Below are 16,147 nucleotides of genomic sequence, written 5' to 3'. Positions count from 1 at the left end.
AGTCTGAGTAAGTTTAGGTAGGTCATGTTTTTCTAGAAATGTATCCATCTCATCCAAATTTTCAAATTTGTTGGAATATAGCTCTTCATAGTATTCTGTTATTATCTTTTTGATTTCGTTTGGTTCTGTTGTGACTTCACCTATGTGGTTTCTAATGCGAATGATTTGTGTCCTCTCCCTCTTTTCTTTAATTAGTTTTGCCAGTGGTTTGTCAATTTTATTAATTCTTTCAAAGAACCAGCTTCTTTTCCTGTTGATTCTTTCTATAGTTTTTCGGGTTTCCATCTCCTTTATTTGTGCTCTTATCTTTATTATTTCCCTTTTTTGGTGACTGTAGGTTCCCTCTGCTGGTCTGCTTCTAGTTGTTGAAGGTGCTGTGTTAATGTTTTGATTCTGGCTCTTTCCTCTTTTTGAATATGTGCATTTATCGCAATAAATTGACCTCTCAGGACTGCTTTCGCCGGGTCCCAAAGATTTTGGTATGTTGTGTTTTCATTCTCGTTTGTGTCTAGGAAATTTGTGAATTCACGTTTAATTTCTTCTTTTACCCAGTCGCTTTTCAGCAGGGTGTTTTCCAGTTTCCATGTATTCGACTTTATTGTTTTGGCCTTCTTATTGTTGATTTCTAGTTTTATAGCATTGTGTTCTGAGAAGATGCTCTGTAGAATTTTGATGGTTGTGAATTTATGGTGTCTTGCTTTGTGGCCTAACACATGGTCAATTCTGGAAAAATGTTCCATGTGTACTGGAGAAGAATGTGTATTGTGCTGTTGTTGGATAGAATGCTCTGTATACATCTATGAGGTCAAGTTGGTTAATTGTGTTGTTTAGTTCCTCTGTAGCATTGTTGAGTTTCTTTCTGGTTGTTCTATCCCTTTTGTGGGATACTATAATTGTGGATTTACATATTTCTTTCTTCAAATCCATTAAGGGTTGCTTCATGTATCTTGGTGCTCTTTCATTGGGAGCGTATATATTTATTATGGTTATGTCGTCTTGCTCAATTGACCCTTTGATCTTGAGATAGTGTCCTTTGTCTCTTATGCTTGTTTTTTTCTTAAAGTCTACTTTGTCGGAGATAAGTATCATGACTCCTGCTTGCTTACTGCTGCTGTTGGCTTGGTAAATTTTTTTCCATCCTTTGACTCTTAGTCTGTTTTTGTCTTTGTGTGTAAGGTATGTATCTTTCAGGCAGCATATTGATGGATCTTGTTTTTTTTATCCATTCTGCCACTCTTTGTCTCTTGACTGGTGCATTCAATCCATTGACATTCAATGTAATTATCGATAAGTATGGGTTGATTACTGTCATTATGTTACTTTTTTGGCGGTGTTGTTTGTTCTTTGGTTCTGCTTTCCTTCTTGTATTGGGTTTGTGTTTTTTGAGTTGATTCTCATCGGTTTCTTCCTAGTTTCTTTCTTCGCTTGTTCTGTTTGGGAATTCATTTTCATGATATGTCGTGGAGTGTTAACTTTCTTTGGGGTTACCTTGTAGTGTACTAGCTTTTCTCTGCATTTAGGATACTCCATTGCAACCTGTAATTTACCTGGCATCTCCACTACCTGGGCTTCTGTTGCTGCATTTGTCCCTTCTTTGACATTGATATGTTTATGTCCTTCAGTTGATCTCTGGGCTCTTTTGAGTTTGTTGTTGTAGTCTTGTTCTGGTCTGGACTCTGCTTTCTGTTGGCTGTATTCCAGGTGGTGTTGCCATACTTGTTAATCTCTGTTTGTCATCTGTTCTTGTTGGTTCTCCATCCCCAGAACTCCCTTTAGGATATAAGTGCTGGGTTGGTTTTGGTAAAATCCCTCAAATTCTGTTTATCCTGGAATGTTTTGATTGTGCCATCATATTTGATTGATAGTTTTGCTGGATAGATGATTCTTGGTTGACTTTTTTTCTTGCAGGGTTTTGTATATGTCTCCCCAATGCCTTCTTGCCTGCATGATTTGTTCTGAATAGTCCGTGCTTAATCTAATTTGTTTGCCTTTATAAGTTATATTTCTCTTCTCCCTGGCCACTTTTAGTATTCTGTCCTTGTCTTTTGTTTTTGAGAGCTTTATTATTGTCTTGGAGACTTTCTTTTGGGGTCTATCCTTCATGGGGTATGTTGGGCTTCTTGAATGTTTATCTTCTCATCTTTTAAGATGTTAGGGACGTTTTCTTCAGAAGCTCTTCAACTATCTCCTCTGTGGACTTCTTTGATTCTTCTTGTTCCGCAGTGCCAATAATTCTTACATTATTCCTCTTCGTGTTATCCAGCATGAATTTTAGACTCTCTTCAGATTGTTTTATTCTTTTAGCTGTTTGCTGTTCTATCTTGGCAGTATTGAGAGATTTGTCTTCCAGTTCACTAGTTCTGGCTCCCATCTCTTCTAGTCTGCTCCTTTCCCCTTTCAGGCTATTGTCTATTTCTGATATCTTATCATTGATCACCTGGGCATCTTTTTGCAGGTTTTGAATAGTTTTCAATGCTGTGTCAATCCTATTAGATTGTTCCTGCAGTACTTTCCTTATTTCTTCTTTATTTGCCTTGACCCTTTTTCGGAAACCAATTTGTTTCCACATCATTCTTCTGAATTCCCTTTCAGGCATATCCAGAAGCCACTCCTCCTCTATAAAACCTTTGTCTATCTCCAGCTCATTTGCATCTGCTGCTCTCTTCTGCTTTTGGACATGTTTCGATAATGTTAATTGTTTCTTATTGGGAATGATTATTTTTATTTTATTATAATTATTATTGATATGATCAGGAGATAGGGCTCCCTTATTGTCTGTATTGTTTATTAGGTGTGGTTAGGTCTTGTCTACGTGGAGGCCGTGGTGGGGGCATGCACACAATCTGACGGGGGGGGGTGGTGGCGGTGGGGGAGCACGTGCGGTCCAGCAGGGTTGGTGGCAGTGGGGGCGTGCATGCGGGCGCAGTCTGGAATGGCGGGGGTGGGGGCACACGCGGATCGTGGGCACGTGCGTTTTAATAGGGCAGGGTGGAGGCCGCATCTGATGATGTCAGAAAGTCCCCTTATTTCTCCTTCTCTCTGTGTCCTGGGTAAACTGATTTTCTTGCCTACTATGTGTGCTGAGATTACACACTAGGTTAGGGATCTTTTTTTTTTTTTTCTTGTCTCTTGCAGCTTTGTTCATGATTCCCCTTTACTGGAAGCACTGCTCTCTGAATGGGCTGGCTTCATCCCGGCCCTCCAAGCTTTACAGGGGTTGGGGCAGTCGCTGCATGCAGTGGCAGGCAAAAGTTTAAAATGCCAGTAATTCCTCAGTAGTGTGATTTTAAAAAAAAACAAAAAACAGATTCAGGAGGTTGAAGCCCTAGGTCTTTTGATGGTTGGAAGGTTGTAGGTCTGCTACAGGATGGTTTCCTTTGTGAGAAAACCCTCCCTTGTCCCTGGAGCTCCCCTTACCCGTGTCGTCTGGCCACAGTGGGGAACCAGAAGTCTCCTGTCACAGTATTCTTTGGATGCTTCCTACATCATTCAATATTTTGCCCGCTTGATGTTATTATTATTAGATACCATCGAGGTGGTTCTGACTCATAGCACCCTATGCACAACAGAATGAAACATTGCCTGGTTTTGTGCCATCCTCACAATTGTTATGCTTGAGCCCATTGCTGTTGCCACTGTGTCAATACATCTTGTTTAGGGTCTTCCTCTTTTTCACTGACCCTTCAATTTACCAAGCATGATGTCCTTCTTCAGGTACTGGTCCATCCTGATGATATGCCCAATGTATGAGGGATGAAGACTTACCATCCTGGCTTCTAAGAAGCATTCTGGCTGTACTTCTTCCACTACAGAAGTGTTTTGTTCTTCTGGCAGACCACAGTACTTTCAATATTCTTCTAAAACACCAGAACTCAAATGCATTAGTTCTTCTGTGGTCTTCCTTATTCATTGCTTAACTTTCACATGTGTATGAAGCTATTGAAAATACCGTGCATGGATCAGATGCGTCTTAGTCCCCAAGCTAGCATTATTGTTCTTGAACACTTTAAAGAAGTCTTGTGCAGCAGATTTGCCTAATGCCATACATTGTTTGATTGCTTGACTGCTGTTTCCTTGAGTGTTGATAGTGGATCAAAGCAAAATATTTTACAACTTTAAACTTTTCTCCATTTATCATGATTTTTACTGGTCTTGTTGTAAGGATTTTTTTTTTTTTTTTTTTCTTTACATTGAGGTGCAACTCACACTGAAGGCTATAGTCTTTGATTTTCATCAGTAAGTATCTTAAGTCCTCTTTACTTTCAGCAATGGTTGAATACTTTCAGTTATGGTTGAATCATCTGCAGATCACATGTTGTTAATGAATCTTCCTCCAATCCTAATGCTACGTTTTTCTTCATATAATCCAATGTCTCAGATTATTTGTTCAGCATACATATTGAATAAATATGGTGAAAGAATACAACTCTGGCACACACCTTTCCTAATTTTAAACCATTCAGTGTCCCCTTGTTCTGCTCAAATGACTGCCTTTTCGTCTATGTATGGGTTCCTCAAGAGCACAGTTAAGTGTTTGGAATACTCATAATTCTCAATGCTATCCATAGCTTGTCATGAATTCCACAGTCTAAAGCCTTTGCATAGTCAGTAAAGCACAATTAAACATAACTGTGTTATTCTGTAATTTGAGCCATGATCCTCCCGATGTCAGCAATGATATTCCTCATTCCGTGTTCTCATCTGAATCGTCCTTGAATCTCTGGTAGTCTCCTGCCAATGTACTTTTCCAGCCATTTAAAACTTATCTTTAGCAAAATTTTACTTGCATATGATATTAATGATATTTTCCCATGATTTCTGTACCACTTCTAGCATCATGGTAACATGTTAGCTCCCACAGTATGACAAACTGACAGACAAGTTGTGGTCAAAGCAGGTATTCCTGGTAATCCTAGTTGGTGAATGGTTTTCTTCCATCTGATATCTCAGGGATCCAGTCTATTTAAGTCTGATAACTCCATCTACATTGTTCTTGGTAGTTGTGTGCTGTTCAGTCTGTTATGACTTATAGTGACCGTGTATAAAGTTTTTAAGGCTATAAATCTCTTATGGGGGCAGAAAGCCTGATCTTTCTCCATAGGAACAGCTGGTAGATTCAAACTACTGACCTTATGGTTAGCAACCCAACTATTAACTTACTATGTTACCAGGTCCCCAAATTTATCCCCATCCAGAAGATAGATGGGAAAAGAGGAGGGAGTGATTTCATCTACTTTATCTGTACTGATGCCTAGAAGTCACAAACAGTACTTTCTTCTATATTCTGTTGGTAAGAACATGGTGAAAGACGACTGGGAAATGTAATTCATAGCTGAGCAGCTGCTTCCCAACAATAGTTCTACAGAGTGGAGGAACATATGTTCTGGTGAACTTTTAGGTGTCTGAGCTGCAATCATGAGCTGCCATACACAACCTGGATCCTAATTCATTCTCTTATTCAGCTCATCTTGACAAATCTTATGTAAACTTTTAAGATTCAACTTACTATTTGCATCCTTCAAGGAGCTTTGGAATGTCTTTGGCTATACCTGAATAATATGCTTACCAGATGTCATAGCACATGTCACATTTTATTATTATAATTTGCCTACTTGTCTTCTCTTATACAAACATGAGCTTCTGTAAGGTTAGGATGGATTTAAAAAAAAATCTTTAAATATCTGGCATAAAATGCACACCAAAATATGTTTAGTATACAATTTATAAGGTTTTTAGATTACTGAGTTTGCAAGGGAGTGGTAAGGTAAGATGACTAATGTTTGTTTTGACATGTGTTGTTTAATTTTCCTAAAATACCTACATTAGTTCTTATTTTATTGTTATTGATTTTGTTTTTGATTTGTGACTTAGGAGACCCCAAGTGTTATAGAGTAGAACTGCCTCCTTGGATTTTCTTGGCTGTACTACTTATGAAGGCAGATCACCAGTTCTCTTTCTTCAGTGGTGCCCTTGGGTAGATTTGAATCATCAATGTTTTGGCTACCATCAATCAATGTTTTGGCTACCAGCCCAGTCCAAACCGTTTAGAAACCTAAAGGTCTTTTGCTGTTTGTTAATAAATAGATCCATTGCTGTGGAGTTGATTCCAACTCAGAGCAACCCTGTGGAGTGTAGAACTGCCTAATACAATATTTTTAAATCCATAGCTGTCAGATTACTATGAGCATTCTAACAGCATTTGTAATTTTAAAAGTCATGGATTGTCACTTAGATTATTTATTTACTACATGAATGTTGAGTCATTAGAATGGGTTTGATTGCAGGTAAACAAAAACTTTTGTTTTGAAAAGAAAATTGTTTGGAAAAATTAGAGAATATTCTTTATTACATAATAAGAAATCTAGAATTAGAGTAGTTCTAGGATGGGTTGATTTGGTGACTTAATGAGATCATCTATCATCTGGTCCTATCTGTATCTTGGTCCTACAATCTGCAATGTTTTGACTTTGTTCTTAGGCTGGAACCCACTGTAATCATAAGGTATCTTCAAGCAAAAACTATTAAAGCAACTGGCCTTGATCATATCTTAAGGGAAAGAACATAAACATCTTTCCTCTTGAACACAGAAAAAAAAGTATATACTTTTAGTCTTGGTAACAATGGATTTAGTTTTAGTCTGATCTATTTTAAATCATATACTAATCTGTGGACCAGAAACATTCTCCAAAGGGAATTCCATCTCCCTTCTGTATGGTTAGATTATTCAATGTCTATCATAGAAGCAAGGATTTTATTGTAGTAGTCAGGTGGGTAGATTAGGTGGTTAACTATTCTCTCCAAAAATTGTGCATCCATTAAGAAGAAAAAAGGAGGGTATCTTCTGGGTATTCAAGTGATAGTGTCCATTGGATGTTCTCTATGAAAGAGTGATTGACCTTCTAAACCATGTAATAGTCCAACCCTTTCTCTGCCACTGATATAGATTCCAAATCATATAAAACAGAATCCAATACTGGTATGATGCTGTAGGATAAGCACTGGACTTCTAACCATAAATTTATTCTTTATTTTAGGCCTCATAATGGGATTAATTCTACGATATGCTACAGCACCAACTGATTTTGAAAGTGGAACTGTCTACGACTGTGGAAAACTGGCCTTCAGCCCATCAACCTTGCTAATTAATATCACTGACCAAGTTTATGAATACAAATTCAAAAGAGAAATAAGCCAGCATAATATCAGTCCTCACCAAGGCAACGCTATACTTGAAAAGGTAAGATCTTGTTCAATCACATGTTTTTGTTTTCCAGTATAAATAATTGCATCACATGTTGTTGTTAGTTGTCATGGAACCCATTCTGATGTGTTACAGAGTAGAACTGCACTAAAGGGTTTTCTTGAATGTCATCTTAATGGAAGCATATTGTCACACCTTTTCTTCCATGGTACCACTGGGCTGGTTCAACCATTAAGTCAGCAGTTGAATACAAACCTATTGCATCATATATGAGACTCCCTAGATAATTCAAAGAGTCCTGTTGGCACAATGGTTTAAGCACTTAACTGCTAAACAAAAGATTAACACTTTGAACCCACCATCAGCTGTGGAGGAAAGATGTGGCAGTCTGCTTCTATAAAGATGATAGCCTTGCATATATAAAACTCATATATAGAAAATTTCCTTTTTTGAAAACACATTGTTGGGATAATTTACTTGATTAAGGGGTAATACCTTGAATTATACTCTTATTGTAAGTTCAGTTGATTATATTTCTCCTAGAAGTTAAGGAAAATTATTGTCAATATAATTGTTTCTGCAAGCCACAATTAGGTAAAAAGAGAATAATAATTCCACTTTCATGATACTTGACTCAAGTTCTTGCAGATAGGTTTTAAGTGCCATTGTACTGATTGTCAGCTGGCTACTGGGTACAAATCTTCCTCAAATCAAAGGAAAAATGGATGGAAATGAAAACATTTCCACCTATGAACCTTGATCTAGGATGACTGACTTTGGGCTGCCAACACAAACTACCAATCATCTGACTTTACAAATACACTGACACACAATCAGTCTCAACAGATATTGATGACATTGTTTAGTTCTAAAAATTTATATAAAGAGTTGGTTTTTAAGTAAAGAAGAAAATATGAAGTAATTCATGTTTTAAAAATTATTTTTATTAGTGAAAAAACATGGTTTTATTTGTGAACCACTTCAGTTATTGGATGGAAATCTTCCTTTTGATCTCAGGACTCTGGGTCAGAAAACAGGTGAGGTTACCTTTTGTGGTGTCTTGTGTGCCCTGAATCATTCCTGGCATAAGTGAATTCTTTTTAAAGAAAAAATTCTCCAACAAGCTTTTCTTACATCACCTAATGCAAGAACAAGGACTTATTCTAGATATTGTTGGATCAGAGCTGAGAAGTTCCTTGATATTATGAAAGTACATTTTTATTATTTTTACCCTTTAGGGATTTCATTTTCTTTTAAAAATATTCTCCACCACCACCCCACCTCACCCCCTTTCAATTTGGAAGGATTTAGGGCAGGAGGGGAGGTATTTGATCTGCCTTTTTTTTTTTTTTTTTTTTTTGTCATTCAGATGTTTTGGGTAATTGATGGTAAATTTTTCCATGTTATCTTTCACCAGCACATTTCTAGATCAACTTCCTTCTGACATGCAGTGAGGGCTCCGGAAAGTCAAACTTATTATAACATTAGCCTAAGTCAGACTTACAAAAGTGAAGCACTCAGCAAGGAAGTTAAAAATTTTGCAAATAAACAGGAACAACTTCTGGATCTTCTGCACATTTGGATGGTCTCTTCAAATGAATCCTCTGTTTACATGAAAAACAGTCTATCCTGAAACAAATAATTCATAAAATGGCCTTGTTAGCAGTATAGTAGTTTTATTTAGAACAGACTTTTCAATTTTATCTTTGGTTAGTACCTGGAGACAAATTGTGATAGCTAAGCTTGGCTGGGCCAGTGGTTTAGCAGTTAAGATATTGTTATCACCTCCATGATGAGATGTAATATAACACAGTCAACCCCATGGTATGATCTGATGTGATAAGCCCTGATCTGTTGTGATTATCCAGTGTGTTGTAAATCCTCACTTCTATGACATTAAGGAGACAAGATGCAATCTACAGGATTGGTTATTATATCTTACCTCAATCTCTTGAGATTTAGAAGGAAAGATAATTGAGCAGAGAAAGAGGGACTCACTGCCACCAAAAATGAAGAGCTGGGAATGGAGTGTACCTTCAGACCTGGGGTCCCTGCAATGTGAAGTTCTTAGAGCCAGAGGAAAATTGATGCCAAGACAGAAGAAATTTATCCACTTGTGTTAATTCTGTTATAGCAGCACTAGATAAAACTAAGACATAAAGTATTTCCTCACTCTCCAACCCAATTTTATCTACATTTTCCAAAAGTTTGACCTCTGTCTTGGTTATCTAGTGTTTTTTTCTAGCAGAAATACCACAAGTGGATGGCTTGAACAAATAGAAATGCATTCTCTCACAGTTTAGGAGGCTAACAGCTCAAATTCAGGATGCCAACTATACAGGGAAGGCTTTTTCTCTCGGCTTGCTGCAGGGGCTGTCCTTGTCTCCTTTCAATATTTGTGGGTCCAGTGTTCTTTGAGGAATTTCCTGTGTCTTGGCATCAATATTTCCTGGTGTCTAGAAGGTTCTTAACACAGCTCCAAAGGACACACCCCTCTTCTTTCTTTGTAGAAGGCAGGTCTCGCTTCTCTGTTCACTTCTGTCTCCTTTATCTCTGTAAGGCATAAGGGGATACATGCCACACCCAGGGAAACACTCCTTATATTGAATTAGGTATGTGACTCAAGTAATGGTGTGGCATCCCACCCTAGTCCTCTTATAACTGATTAACTGATCACATCAGATCACATAGTGGGGGGAGGATTATATCATTACATAAGTGCCCAATCACTGAGAATCATGACCTAGCCAAGTTGACACATATTTTGGGGGCATGGGGGGATGGGTGTGGACACAATTCAATTCAATACAACCTCCAAAGATGCTGATAATAAATAATGCTTTTTTCTAGTAGGCTTGTCAATACATGCCTTATCAGAATTTTTATTATTATTACACTGACACTTGTGTTGTTGTTCAGTACTGTTGAGTTGGTTCCTACTCATAGGTGCCCTGTATTGGTTTTTTGTGGAGGGCTGGTGAGCTTGAACCACTGACCTTGAAGTTCAAACCAACACTGCAGTCCAGCGCATTAATCCAAAGCACCACACCTGGGCATGATGGTGGTGGTGGTAGTTTTGTGCCATGGAGTCGCTTGGTTCTGACCCATAGCAACCCTGCATAGGGTTGCTGAGGCTGTAAACCTTAAGGGAGCTGAAAGCCTCATCTTTCTACCATGGAATGGCTGGTGGTTTCTAACTGCAGATCTTGAGGTTAACAGGCTGACTCGTAACCACTATGCTACCATGTTGTGGTAGTTAGATGCCATCGAGTTGGTACCGACCCATAGTGACCTTATGCACAGCAGAACAAAACACTGCCCAATCCTGGGCTAACCTCATTACTGTTGCCACACTTGAGTCCATCGATGCTACCACTTGGCCAATCCATCTCGTTGGGGATCTCTAAATCAGCAGCCAAAGTGAAATGTTTGCTGTTGATAAACTAAAACAAAAGATGTATTCCTGGGACCTTCTTGGTTTTTCAAAAGCATAGATTATGAGTTCTGCAGACAAAATGTTTAGCTGATCTTGAATGACTCACGTATTTTCTAGATAAACCCAAAGATTTATCATGTGACTCATTGAGTCACAATTAGCATTTGTTGCTCCAACCACCCCTGGTTGACAAAAGATGACTCCAGAGTAAATCCTTTAGTCTCTGCGGGTTGGGGCTGGTGTTTGTGGGAACACTTTGTTGTTGTTGTTAGGTGCCATCAAGTCGGTACCAACCCATAGCGACCTTATGGACAGCAGAACGAAACACTGCCCAATCCTGGGCCAACCTCACTACTGTTGCCATGCTTGAGTCTATCGATGCTGCCACTTGGCCAATCCATCTTGTTGGGGGTCTTAGGATATTAGAAATTCTTAAGTGGAAAAGAATCTGGAAATAAATGGTCAGCGTGTGTCTTTATGTATATTTGTGGCTTATCTGCCAATGTGGAAGATTAGCTGGTGGTTTTGAACTGGCAAGCTTGTGGTTAGTTGTGTAGTACTTATCCTACAACAGCACACCAAGACCCCATGATAACAGTGGTAATGGTAGCAGGGTTAGCAGCAGTTACTATGGTACTCAGTGGTAGTAATGACCTAGTAGGCCATGGTGGGAGTCGGAGTGGTAGTGGTATTAAATGCGACAGTAGAAGTGATCATGACAGTTTGTGGCAACGGTAGTGGCAGTAGTAGTGTCGAGGGTAGTTACAGTGGCAGTGATAGTCATCGTAGTGACATCTAGTAGTAAATGCAGGGACTAACAATGGTTGTTGTTATGTGTTAAGCAACCCTGTACAGCGTTTCCAAGGAGCAGGTGGTGAGCTTAAACCGCTGACCTTGAAGTTCAAACCAATCTTGCAGTCTAGTGCATTAACCAGCAGTGCCACTCTACACAGGTTTGCTATGTGATAGGATCAAATCAATGACATTTAACAACCACAACCACTAATATTCCTACTGCCACTACCATTGTCACCACCACCAACACAATCAGTAACACAGCCACTGCCATGACCTCTACTGATAAAGCTCCCATTGCTACTAATTGACAATGCTTAAATGATTACTATACACTTGGGTTAATGAAATATATGTTTATTTTATTCATTGATTTGACTTCCATTTCTGAAGAAATGATCAGTGTATATTATAAAGCTGTAGATAATCGAACTCTAAATGGATATTATAGACTACAAAGCAAGGATGGCCTCATTTACTTTGTACATGTTATTAGGAGGGACTAGTCCTGGAGAAGGACATCATGCTTGGTAGAGGGTTACTGGAAAGTGAAGAAGACCTTTCAACAAGATGCATGGACGCTGTGGCTGCAGCAATGTGCTCAAGCATAACAATAATAGTGAAATGGTGCAAGACTGGGCAATGTTTCCTTCTGGTCATTTTGAGTTGGAGCCTACTTGATGTCAGCTAAAAACAACATGGTAGAAGTGATGGAAAAAGATTTGTGGAAGAAGATAGATGATAATGACCTGGATGTGCATATAGTAATCACCTAATTTGAGCAAAGGAGTCGCCGGGGTGGACATAAGCAGTTGGTGATCTGCTTCTGAAAGGTCACAACCTTGAAAATTCCTGTAGAGCCATTCTACTTTGCATACAGGGGTCACCATAAGTGTCAGAAAAACACCTGACTTGATTCATTTCAAGCCAGTAATATTTTAGATTTGAAAAATATAAACCAATAACTAGAATTATAGATACCTGTGTTTCATATCTAGAATGTGTGATTTCTTTGGTTTGGGGTCTGTCCTGAGCTAAGGAATTTTTAGAAAAATTTTAGGTGATTCTAATGGGCAAACAAATATGGGAACCACTGATTATTTACATTAAGTTCATTGAAAACAGTGTGGGCAGAGATGCTTCTTATTCTTAGATCCACGGTTGGCCCCTTGTATTTTGTTCCTTTAACACACCAAGCTCTTCTTACTTAAGGAAATATACACATGCCATTCTTTTTGCCTAAAGTTCTCTTATTCCTGCTTTTCATATATGAGGCTTTCTCTCATTCTTTGACTTGAAATCAAACCTTGACTTGAAATCCCATCTCTTCGGAAATGTTTTGTTTCTTACACAACATTTTGCTTGATTGTTTTCATAGCACTCAGCACTACCTGAAATTATATATGTATTTGGTTGCTTGTCTATCTCCATTTTCACATTGCTTATTTTGCATGGGACTGCAAACTTCACGAGGGCAGATTATGCCTTTTTTTTTTTTTTAATTATAAAAACCCTATGTATTCCCAAAGCCTATACTATCTATTTGGCTGACTGATTGGAAGAGATCCATATTTGTGCCCATTCCAAAGAGAGGTGACCCAACAGAATTCGAAAATCATCAGACAATCTTTTTGATATCTCAAGTGAATAAAGTTTTGCTAAAGGTAATAGAGAAATGGCTGCAAGCATACATTGACAGAGATTCAGGCCGGATTCAGAATAGGCTGTGGAACGAGAGATATCATTGCTGATGTCTGATGGATCTTGGCTGAAAGCAGAGAATATCAGAAGGATGTTTACCTGTGCTTTATTGACTACGCAAAGGCTTTCGATTGTATGGATCATGACAAGCTATGGACAACATTGAGAAGTATGAGTATTCCAGAACACTTAATTGTACTTCTGAGAAATCTGTACCTGGACCAAGAAGCAGCTGTTCAAACAGAGCATGGGAACACTGAATGTTTTAAAATTGGGAAAGGTGTGCGACAAGAGTGTGTTCTTTCCCATACTTATTCAACCAGTATGCTGAGCAAATAATACGAGAAGCTGGGTTCTATGAAGAAAAACGTGGTGTCAGGATTGGAGGAAGACTTATTAACAACCTGCGATATGCAGATGATACAACCTTGCTTGCTGAAAGTGAAGAAGACTTGAAACATTTACTGATGAAGATCAAAGAGCACAGCCTTCAGTATGGATTGCATCTCAATGTCAAGAAAATAAAAATCCTCACCACTGGACCAATAAACAACATTCTTATCAATGGAGAAAAGATTGAAGTTGTCAAGGACTTCATTCTTCTTGGATCAACTATCAACACTCACGGAAGCAGCAGTCAAGAGATCAGACGACGTATTGCATTGGGCAAATCTGCTGCACAGGAACTTTTTAAAGTGTTGAAGAGCAGAGATGTCAGCTTGAGGACTAAGGTGTGCCTGACCCAAGTCATGGTATTTTCAATAACCTCATATGGATGCGAAAGCTGGACAGTGAATAAGGAAGATCATAGAAGAATTGATGCCTTTGAGTTGTGGTGTTGGGGGAGAATACTGAAAGTGCCATGGACTGCCAAAAGAACCAATAGATCTGTTTTGGAAGAAGTGCAGCCAGAGTGCTCCTTGAAGGCCAGGATGGCTGAGCTTTGTCTCTCATACTTTGGACATGTTGTCAGGAGGGAACAGTCATTGGAGAAGGATAATGCTGGGTAAAGTGGAGGGTCAGAGAAAAAAAGGAAGACCACCAACGAGATGGATCAGCCAGGTGGCATCATTGGTGGCGTCAAATGTGGCAGTGGTAGTGAGGTTGGCCCAGGATCAGATATTGTTTCATTCTTCTGTACATGGGGTCACAATGAGTCAGGTCACAATGGCACCTGACAACAACAACATACTAGACTTAACACATACTAGGCACTGTGTAAATTGTTGGTGAATGGATCAATGAATAAATATATTAAAAATAGTATGAGAACATAGAAAAATAGATTAAGACTTCAAAAAGTTCATGAAAAAAATAGATCAAAGACAATAAAATTTGTTCATGAATTTTTGAAGCCCTCTTATATATAGTATTTAAAAATTATCCTAATGAAGGTAATACAATTTTAGCACTCAGGATGCTTAAAGATAACTGACATATTGTTTAATTTTAATACAGATAATAAATTAATGAGAAATTACATGGTGGCTCCAGAGCCTCACTACTGATTAGAGCAGAGATAGAACCATGACCCCTGTACTTGACGCTAAGTCCTGAGTACTTTATCTTTCCTCACACTACTGGACAGGTTCTGCAAGAGCCACTGTGAGAAGAGCAGAATAGTATGCCTGGGGCTGAGGTCTGGGACATTTCTCACTTAGATAGGCGGCGGAAGGAAATGAGGACTGGGGTCAGAAAGAGAGGAAGATGGTCAGGGCTACAGGAAGAGAGCTAGTCCTGCAAATCTTAGAGGTCATTTGTGGAACCACACCAGGGTGAGGCCCTTTATGATATATAATAAAAGGGATAGCTGACCTTTGTTTCTCAAGAAAAAGGATGAGAAATGCATTTTACTCCCAATTAGAAATAAGTACTTTAGGGGCTTGGATGGAATTTCTAAATTCAGGATTTGGAAAGGCTGAAATGAATTCTTGTGCTATGTAATGGCCTCTTAGAAGAATTTGTAAGAGCACATGTATTTCTGGGTTGTTAGACATTGGCATGCTTGGAAATAAAACTGGGCTTCATGATTTCATGAGAAGTTTTATACTTTTATAAGAAGGTATAAAACTGGAAAATATGAGAATTGTTGGCATTTAGATAAGCAACAGTGTTCTGTGATCTTGTGCAATGTGTAATCTTATAAAAATTTTAGAAAATACCATATGCACGGCTTGTTTTGTTTAGTGCTCAACAAAGATAAAAATGTAGAAAAGAAAAAAAATTTCTCTTAAAGATGTGTGAAAACAGTATTTTTCTATACATTATGAACCTATTATGTACTCAAAGCAATCTTCAAAGAGGATCAAACTAAACTGTGCTGTTCTGTATTTATTCAGTCAGTGTTTTTAACACCATTTGTTTCTATTGTTATGCAGATCTCCAGATAGCTTTAAATATTTTTAAACATATTATACAATCACTTTACAAACATTAATTTATTGTGAAATTTAATAAAGCATATCAAAATATCTACTAACCATTACAAGTTTCATGTCAATGGAAAGTACAAATCTTGTTTTTGAAGAGAGATACTGTCATAGTGCTGCTATAACAGATCTATCACAGTGGATGGCTTTAACAACCAGATATTTATTCTTTCATAGTTTAGGAAGCTACAAGTCCAAGTGCACAGTGCTGGTTTTGTTGTTGTTGTTAAGTGTCATCGAGTTGATTCCGACCCATAGTGACCCTGTATAGGGTTTCCAATGAGCAGCTGGTGAGCTTGAACTGCCGACCTTGCAGTTCAAACGGCTTTGCAGTCTTAACCCACAGCTGGCTTTAAGAAAAAGCTTTTTCTCTGTGTGTGCTATGGAGAAATGTTCTTGTCTCCTTTTAGCATCACTCGGTCTGGAATTCCATGGGTATATCCATGTCTAGGAGCTCTGGTAGCGTAGTGGTTACGAATCGGGCTGCGAACCTTAAGGCCAGCAGTTCGAAACTACCAGCTGCTCCGCGGGAGAAAGATGAGGCTTTCTACTCCTTACGAATCGGGCTGCGAACCTTAAGGTCAG

The 16,147-nt window shown here is 38.5% G+C and overlaps 1 protein-coding gene across 1 annotated transcript in view; it reads left to right on the top strand.

Annotated features, from left to right (window-relative positions):
• SLC9A9 (solute carrier family 9, subfamily A (NHE9, cation proton antiporter 9), member 9) overlaps positions 1-16,147 on the top strand; it is a 1,149,796-nt gene that overhangs the window by 37,248 nt on the left and 1,096,401 nt on the right. Inside the window, exon 2 of the mRNA XM_006869862.1 lies at positions 7,035-7,237. Within this exon, the coding sequence (XP_006869924.1) occupies positions 7,035-7,237 (203 nt within the window). The remainder of the gene's footprint in view (positions 1-7,034; positions 7,238-16,147) is intronic.

Source organism: Chrysochloris asiatica, unplaced genomic scaffold (assembly GCF_000296735.1).
Source record: "Chrysochloris asiatica unplaced genomic scaffold, ChrAsi1.0 scaffold00136, whole genome shotgun sequence".
NCBI classification, from domain to species: Eukaryota; Metazoa; Chordata; class Mammalia; order Afrosoricida; family Chrysochloridae; genus Chrysochloris; species Chrysochloris asiatica.
This window is presented reverse-complemented; position numbering and strand designations above follow the sequence as displayed.